General features: G+C 38.4%; 1 protein-coding gene across 1 annotated transcript in view; it reads left to right on the forward strand.

Moving 5' to 3' along the window:
• LOC122788364 overlaps positions 1-17,519 on the forward strand; it is a 213,927-nt gene that overhangs the window by 131,406 nt on the left and 65,002 nt on the right. Inside the window, exon 5 of the mRNA XM_044055441.1 lies at positions 2,381-2,533. Coding sequence (XP_043911376.1) covers positions 2,381-2,533 — 153 coding nt within the window. The remainder of the gene's footprint in view (positions 1-2,380; positions 2,534-17,519) is intronic.

Genomic DNA, 17,519 nt, shown 5'->3' on the forward strand with positions numbered 1-17,519 from the left:
AAAGCAGTACAACCTCTACGTTTGTAATAAGACCCCCTAGATTGTGGAAATGCAGGTGTGCAAAACCCTCTTGCAAAATATCTTCTGTATCTTTTTCCCCCTCTCTTCCTGTATGCTCTTCCATACCATATTTCCATTCCCCTCCTCCCCATTTCCCCATGCTCTCATTATCCACCTACCTCTGTTGTACTTCACTCACTGTTCTGCCACAGTATCCAAATGGAGAAGCAGATTATTAGCCTGTCCTCCAGCATCCACCTTATCATCCTACTGTGTCAGTATAGTCCAAAGTAACCTAAAATAACTTGGTAAATAGAATTGTATATACTTTGATGTTAGATACATTCCTGCTATGTTAGACTTCTATTATGTTTTTCTCATATTTTTTTCACACAGGATATTGTACTAGATGGACAACCTCTGTGACAAACAGGCATCTAGTATATTATTATTATGTTTTTGCATGCTATATACTGTATTTATATTCTTCGTCTTTGCTGGAAGCTACTTCATATACTATTACTTTGTACTTTGCTTTTCCTGGGCAGTGTCCTATCCCAATCAACAAATAGTAAATAAATAAATACATAGAAATTTACTTATATAACTTATTATAGATGCATATAAACATGTACAGTTTTGTAATTACTTCTGTGCTATAAAATAAGTTTTGTTTTGAAAATATATTCAGGTAAGACTGAATTTCACTGTATGTTTAGTACAATATTTCATCTGCTGAGTGGTTGTATATACTTTACTTTTTTCTCTAAATGAGTTATAAAAGGACTAAAAAGTTAAACAGCTTGCATGTTTTATGCTGAAAATGAGTGAAGTGCATGAAGTAGCTCTGAATATGGTAATGCAAATAATGAAAAACAAATGTAAATGTGACTCAAGTAAAAACAAGGTAGCACTTTGAAATCAGATACATCCCAGTTGAGCAGCACTGTTGTAAGTCAAGTGACTGCTAAAAAATACTACTGTTTGAATGAATTATATTTATAGCTGAACATGAATTCATACACGTTAAAGAAGTCCTCAGCTTCACAAAAAGTATGCTAAACAAAAAGTACTTCACACTGAAAATAGTACATACAATAAGTTTGACTTTGTGATTTCTGCAACCATTTGTTAATATATATCTATATGGATTTTGATATTTTACAGACCATATATAGTGAAGCTTCATTATTTTAAAATGTGACAGTTGATGATATTCCATACATGCTTCTGATGATATTTCATTCATTCTTTAAACGTGTAGAAGTAGTGTGTGTGTGTGTGTGTGTGTGTGTGTGTGTGTGTGTGTGTGTGTGTGTGTGTGTGTGTGTGTGTATGTGTGTGTGTGTGTGTGTGTGTGTGTGTGTGCTTGCATTTGTGTTTTACAATTTTTTAGCTTATGTCAAAATGCAGTTACTTTGAAAAGTTTAGCCAAGATGTAGCACTTCATTTTCAATAGGGTCCTACTGTCTATTCATCACTATAATGAGGGATTGTGCATTATTATGAGGTCAAGTGAGTTCCCAAAGATCACATGATAAAAAGTTAAATGCATATGGCACTTGGAGCTATGTTCTGCTCTTTGGATTGTGTTCTGATTTTAAGCCTCAGGAGTAGGTTGCATCCATGCAGGGCACATATACCACTTCCCTGCAAACAGAGTAGGAAGTGGCAAGAAAGATGAAAGCCTCTCCAGACTTGCTTAAGTGCTATTCTAAATCATCCTGAACAGTCATTAATGACTGCATTTATTTTTTACTTTGTGGCTCTCCCCATCATTGACCATCTTAACTTCCCAAATCCCCGACTTGATCCTTTCATTCCCTTCCATATTGATCAGAGTTTTCTGGTACTCACAATACCCTGATTACAAGGATCCTACTTTACTGGGAATGAATTGTCCTCTTGAAGTACTATACATTTTAAGCCAGAAGTATATGGTGAGAGTTTGGAGCTGGTGGGTAGTATTTGTGGCTGGACTGGTTCTTGCTTTGTCCTAACTTCCCTGCCTTCAGTGGGAAACCTTCATACTCCTGAAAGATGACATGCAGCACTGGACCATGAATGTATTCCACGTACCTGTCCTGGTTGCAATTGCATATACACTGTTTAACGGATAGATGCCTATCTCTCCTAGTAATGGCACTCGAGCAGCAAAACCTAGCCACCAAGGTTCCCAGAAGAAGTGTGAATCAGTAATAGCCACTTATTTCCATCCTTCCCTCCCTGGATAATTTCACCAGCACCTGGCTAGCTAGTCCAATCTATTTGCTCTGACTTGAGTTAAGTCTAAATCCCTATGCTCCTCAGAGCAGGTATGTCATTAATAACTTTATAATTCACATCTTTCATTAAAATTATTTTTTCATATCTTTTGCAGGAGTTTCTTGACTATATTAGATCACATCCTGTGAAGGATGCCTTTGTTGATGGAATACAGAAAAAGGCACTGAAGATCTCAAAGAACTATGGAAGCCTTACAGTGGAAGTGTGGGATGGTCATTACTTTGATGAAGAGCACTACACCTTACCCGTAAGTTCCAAGTAGCTAAAACATAATACTTATACAACATTACTGATAGCAAAGGTTCACAAAAAATTGATACATTTGATCAGATGATGATTTACCTGTATGCTTTTCCATGTTTCTCCTTAATATTGCTAAGCATTTCATGGCAGGGGTCTTAAAAACAAATCTGACTTTGCATTATGCTTGGTCATACTTAACTGTTAATATTGATAAGTAAATCGAGGGATGTTCTGACTTTGTGTATAAAAAGAAGCAGAAATATTAAAGCTAGTTTGGAAAGAGCACACTCTGAGTTGGACGGTAGAGCAAGTATTAATAACAATGGAATGTTGAAATGTGGATCATGTTCATAGTGTAGATTTATTAAAGACACTGTGAAAGTTACAATTCCCATTTATCTAAGAGTGATTGCATGTAGGGACGAATACACTTCTTTGACAAAAGGGGTGGTTTATTTGGCTAGTTGCCTGATATGGGAGTCATGTTATGTAGGAAAGACTGAGTGGATGTTAAAAACCCATATTTATGAACATACATATGCTATTAAAAATAAGAATATGACAAATGCATTGGCTAAACATTCAAAAAATATGTGTAGGTTTAAAACATTTTTATTTATTATATTGGAAAAAGGTAAAAATGTGACATGGTTGAAACTGGGAGGGCAGACTGGAAGCCAGGGAATTACACTGGCAATTATTATTAAATGCAAGTCAAAAGCCCAGATTAAATGACTTTATTTCTATTAATAGTATGTTAAGGTCAAAATGAAACATTGTGATTTTATGGATTTTATAAATAGTTTTTTAATGATGTGTTATAATAGTTTACAATGATTTACAGATTTTATCTGTGACTTTAAGTTAAATTTATTTGGGAATAAATCCCATTGGTAGTGTGGGTCATATGATTGCTTTGGCAAATGTTTTAAACTGATGAAGTGAATGAAACTGACAGTTCTGAGGAAGTTCCATTCAGGAATGAAAGCATTTAACGGTACTTTTCCGTTATCAGGGCAACACTATAAATGTGGTAGCTGCTGCTTGGAATCCTCGCTGTTATCTTCTGCATGTTTGTTGCCAACCTTGTTAGCTTCCATATGTCTGTTGGCCAACCACTTCATACTTGCGATCGTTTTGTCAATGATTTTTTTGCTCTAAAATGGTTCTCATTCCTGACTCCTTTATTTTACATGGTTATAAACAGGATAGATTGCCCACAGAAAAGTGATGTAGCTGCTCTCAAACCCTCTATAGTTAAGTGTTAGCAGCAAACCACGACTCCCATTTGTAAAAAAAAAATAGTTTACATACAATACGTTTCTTAAAATGTAAAATCTAAAAATCCCATACTATTAAGTTACTAAAGAATGATTGTTACCCTTGTCACGGTAACAGTATCAACGCAGTAGCTGCCACTTCAAATAAAATGCTTCAGGGCTAACATCTGTAGGAGATTTTGCCAAAGCAGCGACCACTTCTAAAGCTTCCCGTAGCTATTTTAAACTGCATTGGGACAATGGGATGAGGGAGTACTAGTTCCTATTAAAAAAGAAAGAAACACAGAAACGTGATGCAGCTCCATTGGGCAACACCGTCCATGTGCTACCTGGCGCTCGAAGCCTCGCTGTTAGCAAAGCTTGTCAGGTAGCCTGTTGGCCAACCACTTCATAATTGCGATGTAATTAAAAAAAAAAGACATAGAAAACTGATGCAGCTCCTGTTAATCCCCCTATAGTAATAGATATATGGAAGATAACGGATGTGCGAAAATTACAACCGCTACCTACCGCATTTATAATGTCGCCCTGATAACGGAAAAGTACCCATTTAACTAACTGTTCTGTTTTAAATGTATTAATTTTTTTCATTACAGCCTGGTGTAGCATATTGTGATGTTTTGTATTTTTAGTTGTGTTTTAAGTTACTACAAGTGTGGTTTTGGTATGTGAATGGATTACCCTACCTTATTACATTTGGGAGGTAGAAGGGGAAGGCTCCAGGAGCCCATGAATAATGGTCCTAGCAAATCCTGATCTAGACTTAGAGAAGGAATCAAGCTAGTAATACCATCTAAATGCATTTATACAGGACTAAGTTGCTGCTTCTAGAATACGTATTGAATCCAACTATTTCTAAAAAGCGTAGATGAAGCCAATGCCCTGTTAGAGTGGGCCTTGACCTTGCCTGTAATAGTTTTGCTGTGGTGAGTATAACAAAATGTATTAGCCTGACACAACCATTTGTAAATAGTTTGTTTTGACATAGGTTGTCCCTTCTTACCTTCACGAGAAATGAACAACTGTTTTGAAGATCTGAAAGATGTATTTCTGTCAAGATAGTTCCAGAGTAGTCTGTGGGCATCCAAGGTATGAAGTATGGTTTCTCCCTCATTTTTAGGATCAGGAAAGGAAAATGAGGAGATGGATAGTTTGATTTAAAGTAAACTTGTATACCACTTTATCCATAAAAGAAGGATTAGTTCTCAAAGAAACCCTGTCTCTGTAGAAAGAGCGATACAGCTGACTCACCATAAGAACTTGCAACCCAGATACTCTTCTTGCAGAAGTCAGAGCAATCAGTAAAATGGTCTTCCATGTTAAGAACCTGAAGTCAAACAGCTTATCTGGTTCAAATGGAGCAGCTGAAGCTTCTGTAACACAAAATTAAGATCCCAAGGAAGGACCACCGTTTTTCTGGAGGCCTGTTATGCAAAACCCCTTTCAAAATCATTTTGACATGAGAACACATTGAAAGAGTAGGATCCATAGGCAGATGTGCTGAAATGGCCAATAAATGAACCTTGATGGAGGAGAAAGAAATTCCAAAGTACAGTAACATACACAAATATTGCAAAACCGGACAAAAACTAACCCTGAATGGGTGCTCTTTATGTTGTTGGCACCAACTAGAAAACATTTTCCATTTGCTAATATATGATTTTCTAGTAGCAGGCTTTCTTGCCTCCATTGGTACTTGCTGCACATCCTCAGTAAACAGATGTCTAAAGGGAATTAAGACCCTATCAGCCACACAGTCTGTTAATGTTGATTGGGGTCAGGTGTATCAAACACCCTTGATCTTGTGTGAGTAGATCCATTCTGTGAGGAAGCTTGTGGTAATTGCCCCTGGCCATTTCCAAAAAAAAGGAAAACTGTTGTTGCCTGGGCCAAAAGGGAGTGACCACAATGATCTTGTGGGATTTTTTTCTGTATCTTCAGAAGTACCCTTTGTATCATTGTAATGGGTAGAAAAGCATAAAGGAACATTCCTATCCAAGAAAAGGAAAAGGCATCTGTCTTCCACACCTTCTTGCATGGATTCCTGAAGCAGAATCTTTCCAGCTAATTGTTCAGAGAGAAGGCAAATATGTCTACTTTTGGAACTCTCCAGAAATGGAACAAATATTGGAAGAACTCCTAATCTAGTTCCCATTTTTGTGGGTCTGCTCTTGTCCTGCTCAGCTTAACTACCACACTATGCCTGTAGATTGATATTTTGCTATAAAGCTATATCCCAAGCTAATATAGCTAGTCTTTAAAGGGGGTATGACATAATTCCTTCTTGAGTTTTTGATGTACCACATGACTGTGTTACTGTTTGTAACTACTTGAAAAGCTCCAGTGGACCAAAGATGATTCAGAAGGTAGAGTGCCTTCATCAGGGCAAGCATTTCTTCTATAGTTATGTGCTTGGTGTCCCACACACCATACACTTCTATCCCTCATGAAACTGTTCCCCAAGCAAAGTACAAAGTATCTGTGATGACTGCATGCTTTGGACAGAGAAGGAGAAGGACAGACCTGGGTTTAGGAAAAGTTGCTGTCTCCAACAAGTGATTTTTTTCCAAACCCCAGCAATGGGATTATAGGTTCATAGGTTCATAGGTTTATACTAGGCTATCTGCCCTAAGGCATTTATAAGCCTAGCCCAAATTTTTGTGGCTTATGCCACCCCTTATATGAAAAACTACTGTGCCCATTAGTTTGCTGTGCCTCTGTCCAGCAGTGACACAGAGATGATTCCCGGGGTAAACCTACGATCTCCCATCCACAGGTCTAGATTTCTCTTGAACAGAGTCAGCGAGGTGCTCTGCCTCACATGGACCGGGATTTTATTCCACAGCATAGGGAGTCTCTGAGTGATAAATCTATCCCTCCAGCACGTCCTATTTATATCCGTGCTAAGGTTTAAGTTGCTTGCTCTAGTGGTTTTGGTGGATTTGGATTTTTTGAGGTGGAGCATGTCCATTAATTCCGGGTTGGACATGGCCTTGTATGTCAGGCACATGTCACCTCTGAGCAGACGGTATGCGACTGAATAGAGCTGGAGTTTCTTCAATCTGGCAGCATATGACAGATTTTGGAGTCCCTTTATCCTTTTGGTGAGGAACTTTTGGGGTCTCTCCAATTGCTGCAGATGTCTGGTGAGATACATCCCGAATGGGATTAGAAAAGACAATGGATATTGGTGGGAGACCAAATAGAATTCAGATACCATTGTGTCTTTCTCATGTGGAGTCTTGCCAGAGGTATCATGAGAATCGTAGATGCCATGAGACCCAAAATCCTGAGATATTCCCCTCACAATTACAGACATCTGAATGGAAAACCTTAGAAATAGATCTAGATATAGATCTGTTTTTTTTTTCCTCTGGAAGAAAAGCTCTTTGATGCCAAGGTGTTTAATTGACACCTCAGGAACACAGTCCTGTGTGAAGGAGTCAAAAAATTATTTTGAATGTGGAATTCCAGCTTGTGAAAGAGATCTCTCACTGAAGTGACAGATTCCTGACACTTTGAAAAAGACTGAAAAGATAAGCAAGTTGTCTAAATATGGAAACACGTGGATACCCTGTAGCCTGCAATGAACTATAACTAGAGCTAGACACTTTGTGAACACTCTTGGTGCAATGGATAGTTCAAAGTGTAAGGCAGAGGACTGATAATGTAATCCAGACAGAATAAACCTTAAGAAATGCCTGAAGTCTGGATGAACAGGGATGTGATGATAAGCATCTTTTAAATCTAACATTGCTTGGAAACTTAAATGGGGAAAAAGACATAACAGGTTTTGAAGTGATAGCATTTTGAACTTGGGCACTATCACAAACAGGTTTAGGAAAGAAAGATTCAGAGCTGATGTCCAGGCATCTTCTTTCTTTAGCAAACCTTTCTCAGCCTGGAAAGGAGGAACTGGTTCCATCACTCCTTGAGTCAGCATATGTTGAAGGATGGGAGAAATAGAGGCATCTGGACTGATGGTTGAGGAATTACCCCCTGGAAAGGAGGGATTTCCTCCCATTGCTGTCTGTAACCTTGATGAATGATCTACAGAACCCATTTGTCTGAAACTTATCTGTTGCCAAAGAGAAAAGTAGAGATTAATACTTTCTGAAAGGGAAAAGGGACTGCCAGCATGATGATGAAGTGAAGGGTGGGGGCGAACGTTGTTGTGTCTTTCGGCTTTTCCCGGCTAGGGGTCGCCACAGTGGAACTCCGGTCCGCTAATGATTGGTAGTTGATTTTTACATGCCGAGTTACCAGCCCTGACGCACAACCTTCAACGAAGGTACGCCCATTCATGCATGTCTCCACGCTGAAGACGCTCTAGCTGAGAATCGAACCAGACAGCGACTTACTGTGAGGCGACAACGCTACCGCAGCACCACCACCGCGGGTCAAGATCCCTTAAATAGTCATATTAATTTAATGGACTGTCATTGGTTGGTGGTCCTGAATTCATTTTGGAACCACCACCCCCCCTGACATTTCTTCTTAAATGTTTATTTACTCACATTTTGATGGGACTGTTTTTATTTATCTTCAGTCTTCACAAATGACCTCCATACCTCCACACAGCATGCATCTATAATTCAGTATGCAGATGACACTACCTTAATCTGTGCTGCACAAAACATTCCCACCCTCCTGCAAACAACTCAACTAGCATTCTTTGACATTGAAAACTACTTTACCAAAGCCCAACTTATCCTCAATCCAAAGAAAACTCAGCTTATGATTATAACCAGTTCTAACAAAAACACTAACAGTCAATTCACTATCTACTCCACTAATGCTACTCCAATTGCTCCAGTGGCACAGGCTAAGCTATTGGGAATAACCATAGACTCCCACCTAAAATTTGATAGTCATCTCAACTTAACTATTAAAAAAGTACATGCCAAACTGGGTTCGCTCTACCGTATCAAACCATTTCTTACCAACAACACAAGATCAGCCATTGCTCGCTCCCAACTTCTATCCACCCTACTCTATGCATCTCCCATTCTGACTAATCTCAACAAAACTGAACTAAGCAAAATGGAAGCCTGCTATAAAAGAATTGCCCGCTTTGCTGAAAATTGCTCATATAGAACTCATCACTGTACTGCTTTGAGACAGCTCCACTGGCTTGAACTGCCCAACCTCCTAACCTACAATCAGCTCTGCCTCTGTCATTCTATCTATTACCTCTCCAATAAGTATCATGCCCTCAAAAACCTAGTACAACATCACTCAGCCAAAAGGCCTCTTAGATCATCAAGCAAACTACTACTAGAAGTCACCAACAGCTACAATAGCTTGGAGATGCACTATATAGTAGTTCAGTGGCTAAAAAATGGAACTCTGTCCCTATAAGCATTCAAAACACATTATCCAAAGCTTCCTTCAAAGACCTCATCAGGCAACATCTCAAGGAAAGTTGGCAGTGCCATGATTGCTCCCCAAGCTAGTGAAAGCGGATAACACATACATACAAAAATCTAGAGTACTTGATAATAGTTTTCAATCTTATTCGCAAACACTGGGTAATCTACAATGTATGTACTGTACCTGCATACTATGTATGTATGTATTCTACCTATGTTCCAAATTTAAGTTGTACACCACAAATTACCTGTATTTTTAAAATTAATATTTTTTTGTTTGTTCTCTCCACTGTAACTGTATGTGCCGCATACCACTGTAAAAACATGTCTCCTGTAATTTGTGTGTATACTGATCATGTCTAAATAACTAAATGTGTCTGTAATTTTTCTTTGTGGAGCTTTTCTCCCCGGGCCTCTGCTGAAAAAGGGCCTTTTCAGCTCAGTCAGACACCCCCAGTTAACAAATGTAAAATAAATGGGTTAAAGAATCTCTTAGAAATTCTGGAAAAGGACGGCTAAAAATCTTAAGAGATTCCCTGTATCAACTTAACCTTTCTCATTACACTTTTTGATAACCTTTGCAGCAGAGGAACCAAAAACTAAATGTCTATCCAAAGGAGAATCTCATTTTTCATGTCATGTGGGTGGTTCCAAGAATGCAGCCAGACAAACCTCCGCAAAACAGTACCAGTGGCCATAGCCCTGGAAGAACTATCAACTTAGTCATACACACATACTGTAAGCAATGAGTTGTGACCTGTGAAATGGAAGAAACCAAATTATTTCAAGCAAATTTTTCCTCACAAAAGCAAACAAAACATTCCACATACTTTCACAGTTAGTCAGAATAAACTTTAACATATAAGGCTGACAATTCAAAATTCTGAAATCAAAGTTGCAGAAGCCTTCCCATACTTATCAGTAATCTTCCCATCCATGTCATAAAGATAAGCATTAGATTTAAACAAATGTTTAGCAGCAGTAGGATTAGATTAGAGTGGCTGTGGTGGTGCAGCGGTTAGCGTTGCCACCTCACAGCAAGAGGTTTTCCAGTTCAATCATTGGCTGGGGTGACTTCTGTGTGGAGTTTGCATGTCCTCCCTGTGGTCATGAGGGTTTCCTCCAGGTGCTCCAGTTTCCTACCACATTCCAAAGACATGCTGTAGGTGGATTGGACACTCTAAATTGGCCCTAGGTGTGAGTGCGTGCATGTGTATGCCTTCTGTGGAAGGTTGGGCGCCAGGCTGGCAACTCGACACCGTAAAACTCCTCTGCCAATCATGAGTGGACAGGTGATCTGCTGTGGCGACCCCTAACCGGGAAAAAGCTGAAAGAAGAAGAAGTTTAGCATCAGTAGAAATAACTAAAACTGCAGCTGCTGGGTCAGGTTTGGGATGACTGTATGAAAACTTAAAAGATTTAGCAACTTTATACATTCTATCTACCTTTTTAGGTGCGGCAGGCTGACTGTCAGGAAAATTGCAGGCAGTGATACAAGCACATCCTCCTGATCTAATAGAACTGGAGTAGTGGGTGCAAGTTCTATAAATTCTTTCTGTAACAGCTCATATTATTTTCCTGAGGGACTGAGAAACCTCAGTTTTCTCCCACTGAAAGAACTGGCACATTCTGGAAATTGTTTCAAAGAAAGAGAAACCTCCACAGGAAGAATGAGAAACTGAGCTTTCCTTTGAGTCTGAATCAGATAACTGAGGAGGAAACCTTGTATCTCTCCCTTCATCTCCCTGTCCAGATTCTTGAATCTTTTTTGGAAAAGATATATCTCTTTCTTTTACCAGAGACCACTTTATAAGAAGCTTCAATAGCCTGAATTAAACCCTGAACCAGACCCAATAATGTAGTGCTGTCTAAGGAAATTTGAAGAAGAGTAGATACATGTTTAGTTGTCTGTTTCTTTTTGACCTCCCAAGCTCCTGTTTACACTTATTAAGGGTACCAGAACTTGTCGGAGATTTGGAATTTGGGGCTAGGCTTAAAAAGGCCCATGTGGTCATTAGTCTAGTAAACACCAATGAACCTATGAAAGATGGGGTCAACAGAGTTATTAACGTCAGCAGCAACAACTTCCCCAGGGATATACACAACATTCTGACCAAACAGGGAAGGTTTCCTGTTTTATCTCTCAGGACTGACAAGACTGGCTCTCCTTTGCCCACTGAGGGGACCCCAACAGCTGCAGAGGATCTGGCCAACCCCCAGTCCATTGTGGCTGTAGATGCTACACTAGTGGGATCCAGGGTGAAAGATGACTGGTCTGAGGAACAGTCTATGGCCACAGCAGAGTAACCCACCTGTGGCTGAGGCAAATTCCTAGCCTGCTGTGGCGGGAAAAGCTGATTGCTTAACTTTTTCTTTCTGTGGCTGGAAGAAAGGCCAACTGTGGGACTGGTAGTTTGTTATATGACCTAGACAAAAATGGTGACCATTTCCCAGGGAAAATGAGCAGTAACAGCCAGTAAAAATGTAAAGACTTTAAAAGTCACTTTTTCACACAAAAAAATAGAATAAACAGCACTTTAAACACTTTGTCATCCCCCAAAAATAAAATAAACACAATTTCCCCACAAAAAAATGATTTTCAGTTATTTTAAACAACTTTTAAACTGACAGGAAAAAAGTGTGCTCCCATTTAAAAGTACAGTTAAGTGTCAATAGTAAAACGAAAACACTGGTAGACTCACCACGGCAAAAACTGATGCTTAACACAAAATCCACTGCTTCAAAATTAAAAGTCTCTTTTTATTGTAATACTGCAGGCAAAAAAGATGAGCGCTTTCGCGTGGTGTAATACACGCTTCTTCAGATCTACTTAATCATTAAAACAGTGAGTTTATATACACTAGATAAAATTCAATCATACAATTACACAATTAGTACAAATCAATTAGACAAATGATGAGATATTCAGTTTTAAAAACACAAATGGCTAACCCAGCCCATCCACCAGTTCATTCCTAGTGCAATGTACGCATAAGGTCACTAAAATATATTTAAAACATGAACACTCAAATAAATCTAGACTATAAAATAAAATAAAAAATCTCCAATCATATAAAAAATAGTTATCCTGTATTCACTAGAACTTGCAAATAAAGAATAAATAGAATATTATATAAATACCTTAAACATAATAAAAACATTCATCTAGCCTTGAAGGCTGAAACAAGTAAAGAACATACTTGTCTAACATATATTAAAATGGAATGCATATAAAAAATGCTATCTACTTTTGAGCACTGGTTTGATGGAGACACAATTGTTAATGCCTGGGGGTAGGTGAGCCCTTAGTTTAAAAATCCATTGTAATTCAATATTTTCTAACAGATTCATATGGTCACCTCCCCTAATACTACATTTAACCAATTGTAAGACTCTAAATTTGAAGATGTGTTCACTGTGAGTCATAATGTGTTTTGCCAATGCATTTTGTTCTTTATGTTGTTTGATGTCATAGATATGGTTATACATTCTTTGTTTTAACTTCCTCTTCGTTAGCCCTACATAAAACGCTGGGCATGTGTCACAAGTTGCTAAATATATGATACTTTCCGTATCACAAGTGGCATATAGCTTGGGAGTAAATATGTAGCTCAAATTAGGATGAACAAACACCTGGTCCTCGGTTATATATCTGCACATGTTACACCGCTTACACGAATATGTGCCTAACTTACAAGTGATATTAGGTGCTACACCAGTATCTATCCTAGGATTATGACACAACAATCTCTTCAAATTCTTATGATTTCTATAGGCAAACTTAGGTTTGTCTCCCACTAACCTCCTGGTTTGGTCATCTACAGTCAATACCTTCCAGTTATTGCATATAATATTATTCAATACCTTGTTGTCATTGGTATATGTGATAGTAATCCTAACATCATCTCTGGTATTGTTAAATTCCTTCTTATAACCTCGACTGTTGGGAACCCCTAGAGACATGAGCCTATCATTACTAAACACTTCAGATCTAATTCGGGTCACCATTGTTGAATCATAACCTCTTTGTAAAAACAGATCTTCCATGATGTCTGCTTCCTTATTTTTTACTGAGTCATCCTTACACAACCTTCTTATTCTGATGAACTGACTTCTCACAATCCCAGGAAACGTGTGACTGGGATGCATGCTGTCAAAAGATAAAAGCGTGTTTTTCCAACATACTTTTCTAAACAATGTCGAGGTCAACCTACCTTCTTGAATCGACAATGTAACATCCAGAAAATTGACCTCTGTTGGGGATGTCTCGATGGTGAATCTAAGGAAATCACTGGTGCTCTCAAGATATGTTAAAAAATTCTCAAATTCACATCTTGACCCTTCCCAGACAATTAGTATGTCATCTACAAACCTCCTGTAGATGACTACTTTCTGAAATAGTTCATGATTGAACATGTGTTGTTTTTCCCAGTGATACACCACGAGGTTGGTATATGTGTTGGCACAAGAGGTGCCCATTGCCACTCCCCACTTTTGATGGTATATCAATCCTCTGAATGAAAAAACATTATATGACAATACTATATCTAATAACTGCCAGATGAGAATCTGTTTCTCATTACTAAAGGTTGTATCAGTAAGCATTAGTTCCCTGATTGCTTGAATTCCTGTCTCATTGGGAATACAGGTGAAAAGATTTTTCACATCAAGTGTGATTAACAAATGCTTGCCTGTCACCAGAACTGCCTCAGAACATTCTAAAGTATCTAACAACTGATAGGTATCCAACAGGATGGTAGGTACATGAGTAACCAATGGTCGAAGAGTCTTCTCTAGAAAAGTAGAAATGTTGTCTGTTGCCCACCCATCCCCTGACACAATCGGACGCATGGGTGGGGGGGTGGATATTCTTGTGCATCTTAGGAAGGCCCTTGATTATAGGTATTTGAACATGTTCTTTGTGAAAAAAATCAAACAGATCCTTAGTAAATTGTTGGCACATAAGCATGTCATACAAGCAGTCTTCTATCACTTTGTGAAACTCATGAAGAGTCTCCATAGAAATCAATATATATGTTTTCTCATCACTAAGCATATCTAGCATGTAGGAAACATAGTCATCAGTGTCTAACAATACCATCCCCCCACCCATATCAGCAGGCCTAATGCTTACTGAATCAGTCTCTATCAAAGATTTCAATGAAAGACTTTCATCTTTACTCATATTATAATATGTACATTTCTTTCTGTCACTATAAAAATATTCATAGAGGTCATTCTCACATAATTTGACAAAACACTCTATATGAGTGGGCGGGGGGGGGGACAGTTAAGTGTCATAACAGTCCATTCAAACACAAACTCCTAACTTAAAAATAACTTTTCTAAACAGGAAAGTGTCATAAAACAAATATTTATTTTATATGTGGAAGTTTTTTTCCCCATATGGAACCTATCTACCCAGCAAAAGGACAGCAAAAGACGAATATCGATCTGAAAGCCTGCAGAAGAGTGCTGCGTTCAACAGCATTAAAGCTCTGAATGGCTTGGCATCCAAACCTGTCTTTTTAGTCAGTTCAGCACAAGCTAACTGATGGTTTGAGCATGTGGAAGGTTGGAAGCTAGCAGTCTGTTATATTCTCGGCAGACTATAACTCCTATAGGTTAGACTGCTGCAGCAGTCATCAATATGATGAACATCAACATTTTTAGTTGGCTGTCATGTTACTCAGATGTCTTACTCTAGTTACAGTAGCAGTCACAATGAAGGGGGCTCATATTTATACCTATCTGATTGGCTGATTAATTTAAACTCATACTAATCAATGATGGATGATTGGAGGAAAGGGATTTCAGTTCTAGACTCAATGTATGTAACTGCTATTAAGAGCAAAATTGGATTTAATTTAATTTCAAAGAAAAGTATTTCTGGGATCTGTGTCAGATACTGTTAAAGAGAAAGTTAACCCATCTAAAGGAATTCCTGATACTCTACTGGACTGAGTATGCCCTCTTGTCACCTGGTAGGATGATTTCGGTTCATTACCAGGATGCATTTCAAATCATCTGTCCATCAATCTTCCAAATAAGCTCCTACACCTGTGATATTTGTTGCCTTATCAACTTCAGATCACACGTCAATGGCATTTCCTGCTTAAAAAGGTATCTCACAAGTCATCTGTTTTATCAGTCCTTTCATCCATCATCACTTGACTAAATAGTCTATTTACTACAATACGTTCTTGAACTTTATATTGCTTATTTTTAATGTTTTATTGTTTGTTGTGTCTAGTTGCCTTGCTTGGGTTACTGTTAATGGAAAGATGGGCATAAAACTAGTCAACCTGACAAACTTGAACAATGGATTGCTACACTTTGGTTCACTGACAGGAAACAGCTTAGAAGTGGATGTCATGATAGTAAGAAACAAGCTTAACATCCTCTTTATCAATGAGACAAGATGGAAGGGCAGTGCAGCAAGATTTCTGATCCAGAGTATACTACTCAGGAAAGCAGACTACTAATGATGTGAGAATTGTGAAGAGGGAGAAGCTTCAGAAGACAGTAAGAGATATCATCAGAATTAGTGACAGACTTGTGGCAGTCAGATTACAATGTAAGGATAGGACAATATTCATAATCTCAGCATATGCCCTATAGCACAATTGTGACATTGAGAAAAAGAGTGTATGTAGGCAGCAGTTGTAGGACTTACTAAATAGGATAACAATAATTGGTGTGTTAATGGGGGACCTGAATGCACATATCAGGACAGACTGAACAGGATTTGAGTACTGCCTGGGTTCACATGGGTGGGGCAACAGGAGTAAAAAAGGAGAGGTAATTTTAGACATCTATCTGGCAAATGGCTTGATGGTGGCCAACTCATGGTTCAAAAAGAGGGAGAGTCCCAACATCATATACAACAGTGACCAACATTCTACTCAGGTAGACTTCCTCCTAATAAGGGAAGGGCACTGGCATAGAATCAGCAAATGCAAAGTCATCTCCAGTGAAACAGTTGGCCCACAGCATAAACCACTGGTTGCCACAATCAGCTGCAAATAGTGGTTAGAGAAGGTTCTAAGGTCAACAGAAACTAGGCTGAAGACCTGGAAGTTGATTGGAGAGACAGCACAAGAGTTCAAGGAAATACTCAGAGCTCTAGCACCTCAAGAAGAAGAGGAAATATGTGAAGTTGAAAAACAATGGCACCACCTCAAAACAGCATGTGTAAGGAACAGATGTGCAGCTGAGCTAGGTATGAAAATAAGACACATAAGGAAAGTTGGTGGTAGAAATCAGAAGTCCAGGAAATCATCAAAAGAAAGAAAGAGTGCAGGAAAAAGTGGGAGATAGAAAAGACAGACCAGGCTACAAAGGAGTACTGGTTGGCTAAGAAAGAGGCAAAGAGAGCAGTTGCAATAGTAAAGAACAAGGCATCAAAGGCACCTTACCAATTTCTGGAAAGGGACTTAACAGATGGCACAAAGAAACTCTATCAGGTTGAAAGGTAAAGATGGAAAGATAAAGACGATAGCAATGAGGCACCTTTCATAAGAGATGCCAGCAACAACCTGCTCACCATTTCACAGGACATCAAATGCAGATGGAAGTAATACTTCCAGCAGCTTCTGAATGAATAAATAAATAAAGAGCAAAACCAGTGCCCAATAGATGACCAGATAACTTATATACAAGCACTGTAAACCACCAGCAAGACCAACCAGTTCATAAATTTACTAAATGAGTTTATTTTAACCAACTACCACAACAATTGAGCACTTTCATCCCCTGTAACAGGGACTTTATCAGAATCTAAAACCTTTTTCACCAGTACTGAATTTATACAATTAAATGTTGACATCATAAATTACATAAATTTCTTAAAGGTGTCACAGATACATAATTCATTTAAAACACTATGAAACCCTATTTGTCCTGGAAAACTTTAAAACCTGTTAAAATGCTCACTTTTCTTGTACCATTCTTTATTCTAATAAAAGTTAAAATCACCATATTATTTGTTCAAAAGAAACAATATTAGTTAATTCGAATACGTAATATGAAACCCAAAACTTTTTTTATTGTTTTGCCTGTATGACATCAAAGGTAGGGGACATTAAGGGTGAATTAAGGAAAGTGGCAGATATGTTTTATGATACAGGGTATCCAAGGAACTTAGTAGAAGACATATTGATCTACGTTGAGAAGGAATGGGGAAAAAAGTGCATTCCCCTGCTAGGTAGATCAATGGAAAATAGGGAAGCACTAGCAGGAGAGAACAACTTTGAAAGGGCAATGGTTATACCATATAGTGAAAGGGCTTATAAGATTAAGAAAATAGTGGAAGCAAATTGGAGCATTTTGAAGAATA

The sequence above is a fragment of the Protopterus annectens genome, chromosome 13.part0, assembly GCF_019279795.1.
Source record: "Protopterus annectens isolate FY-2018-M chromosome 13.part0, PAN1.0, whole genome shotgun sequence".
Classification (NCBI taxonomy): domain Eukaryota; kingdom Metazoa; phylum Chordata; order Ceratodontiformes; family Protopteridae; genus Protopterus; species Protopterus annectens.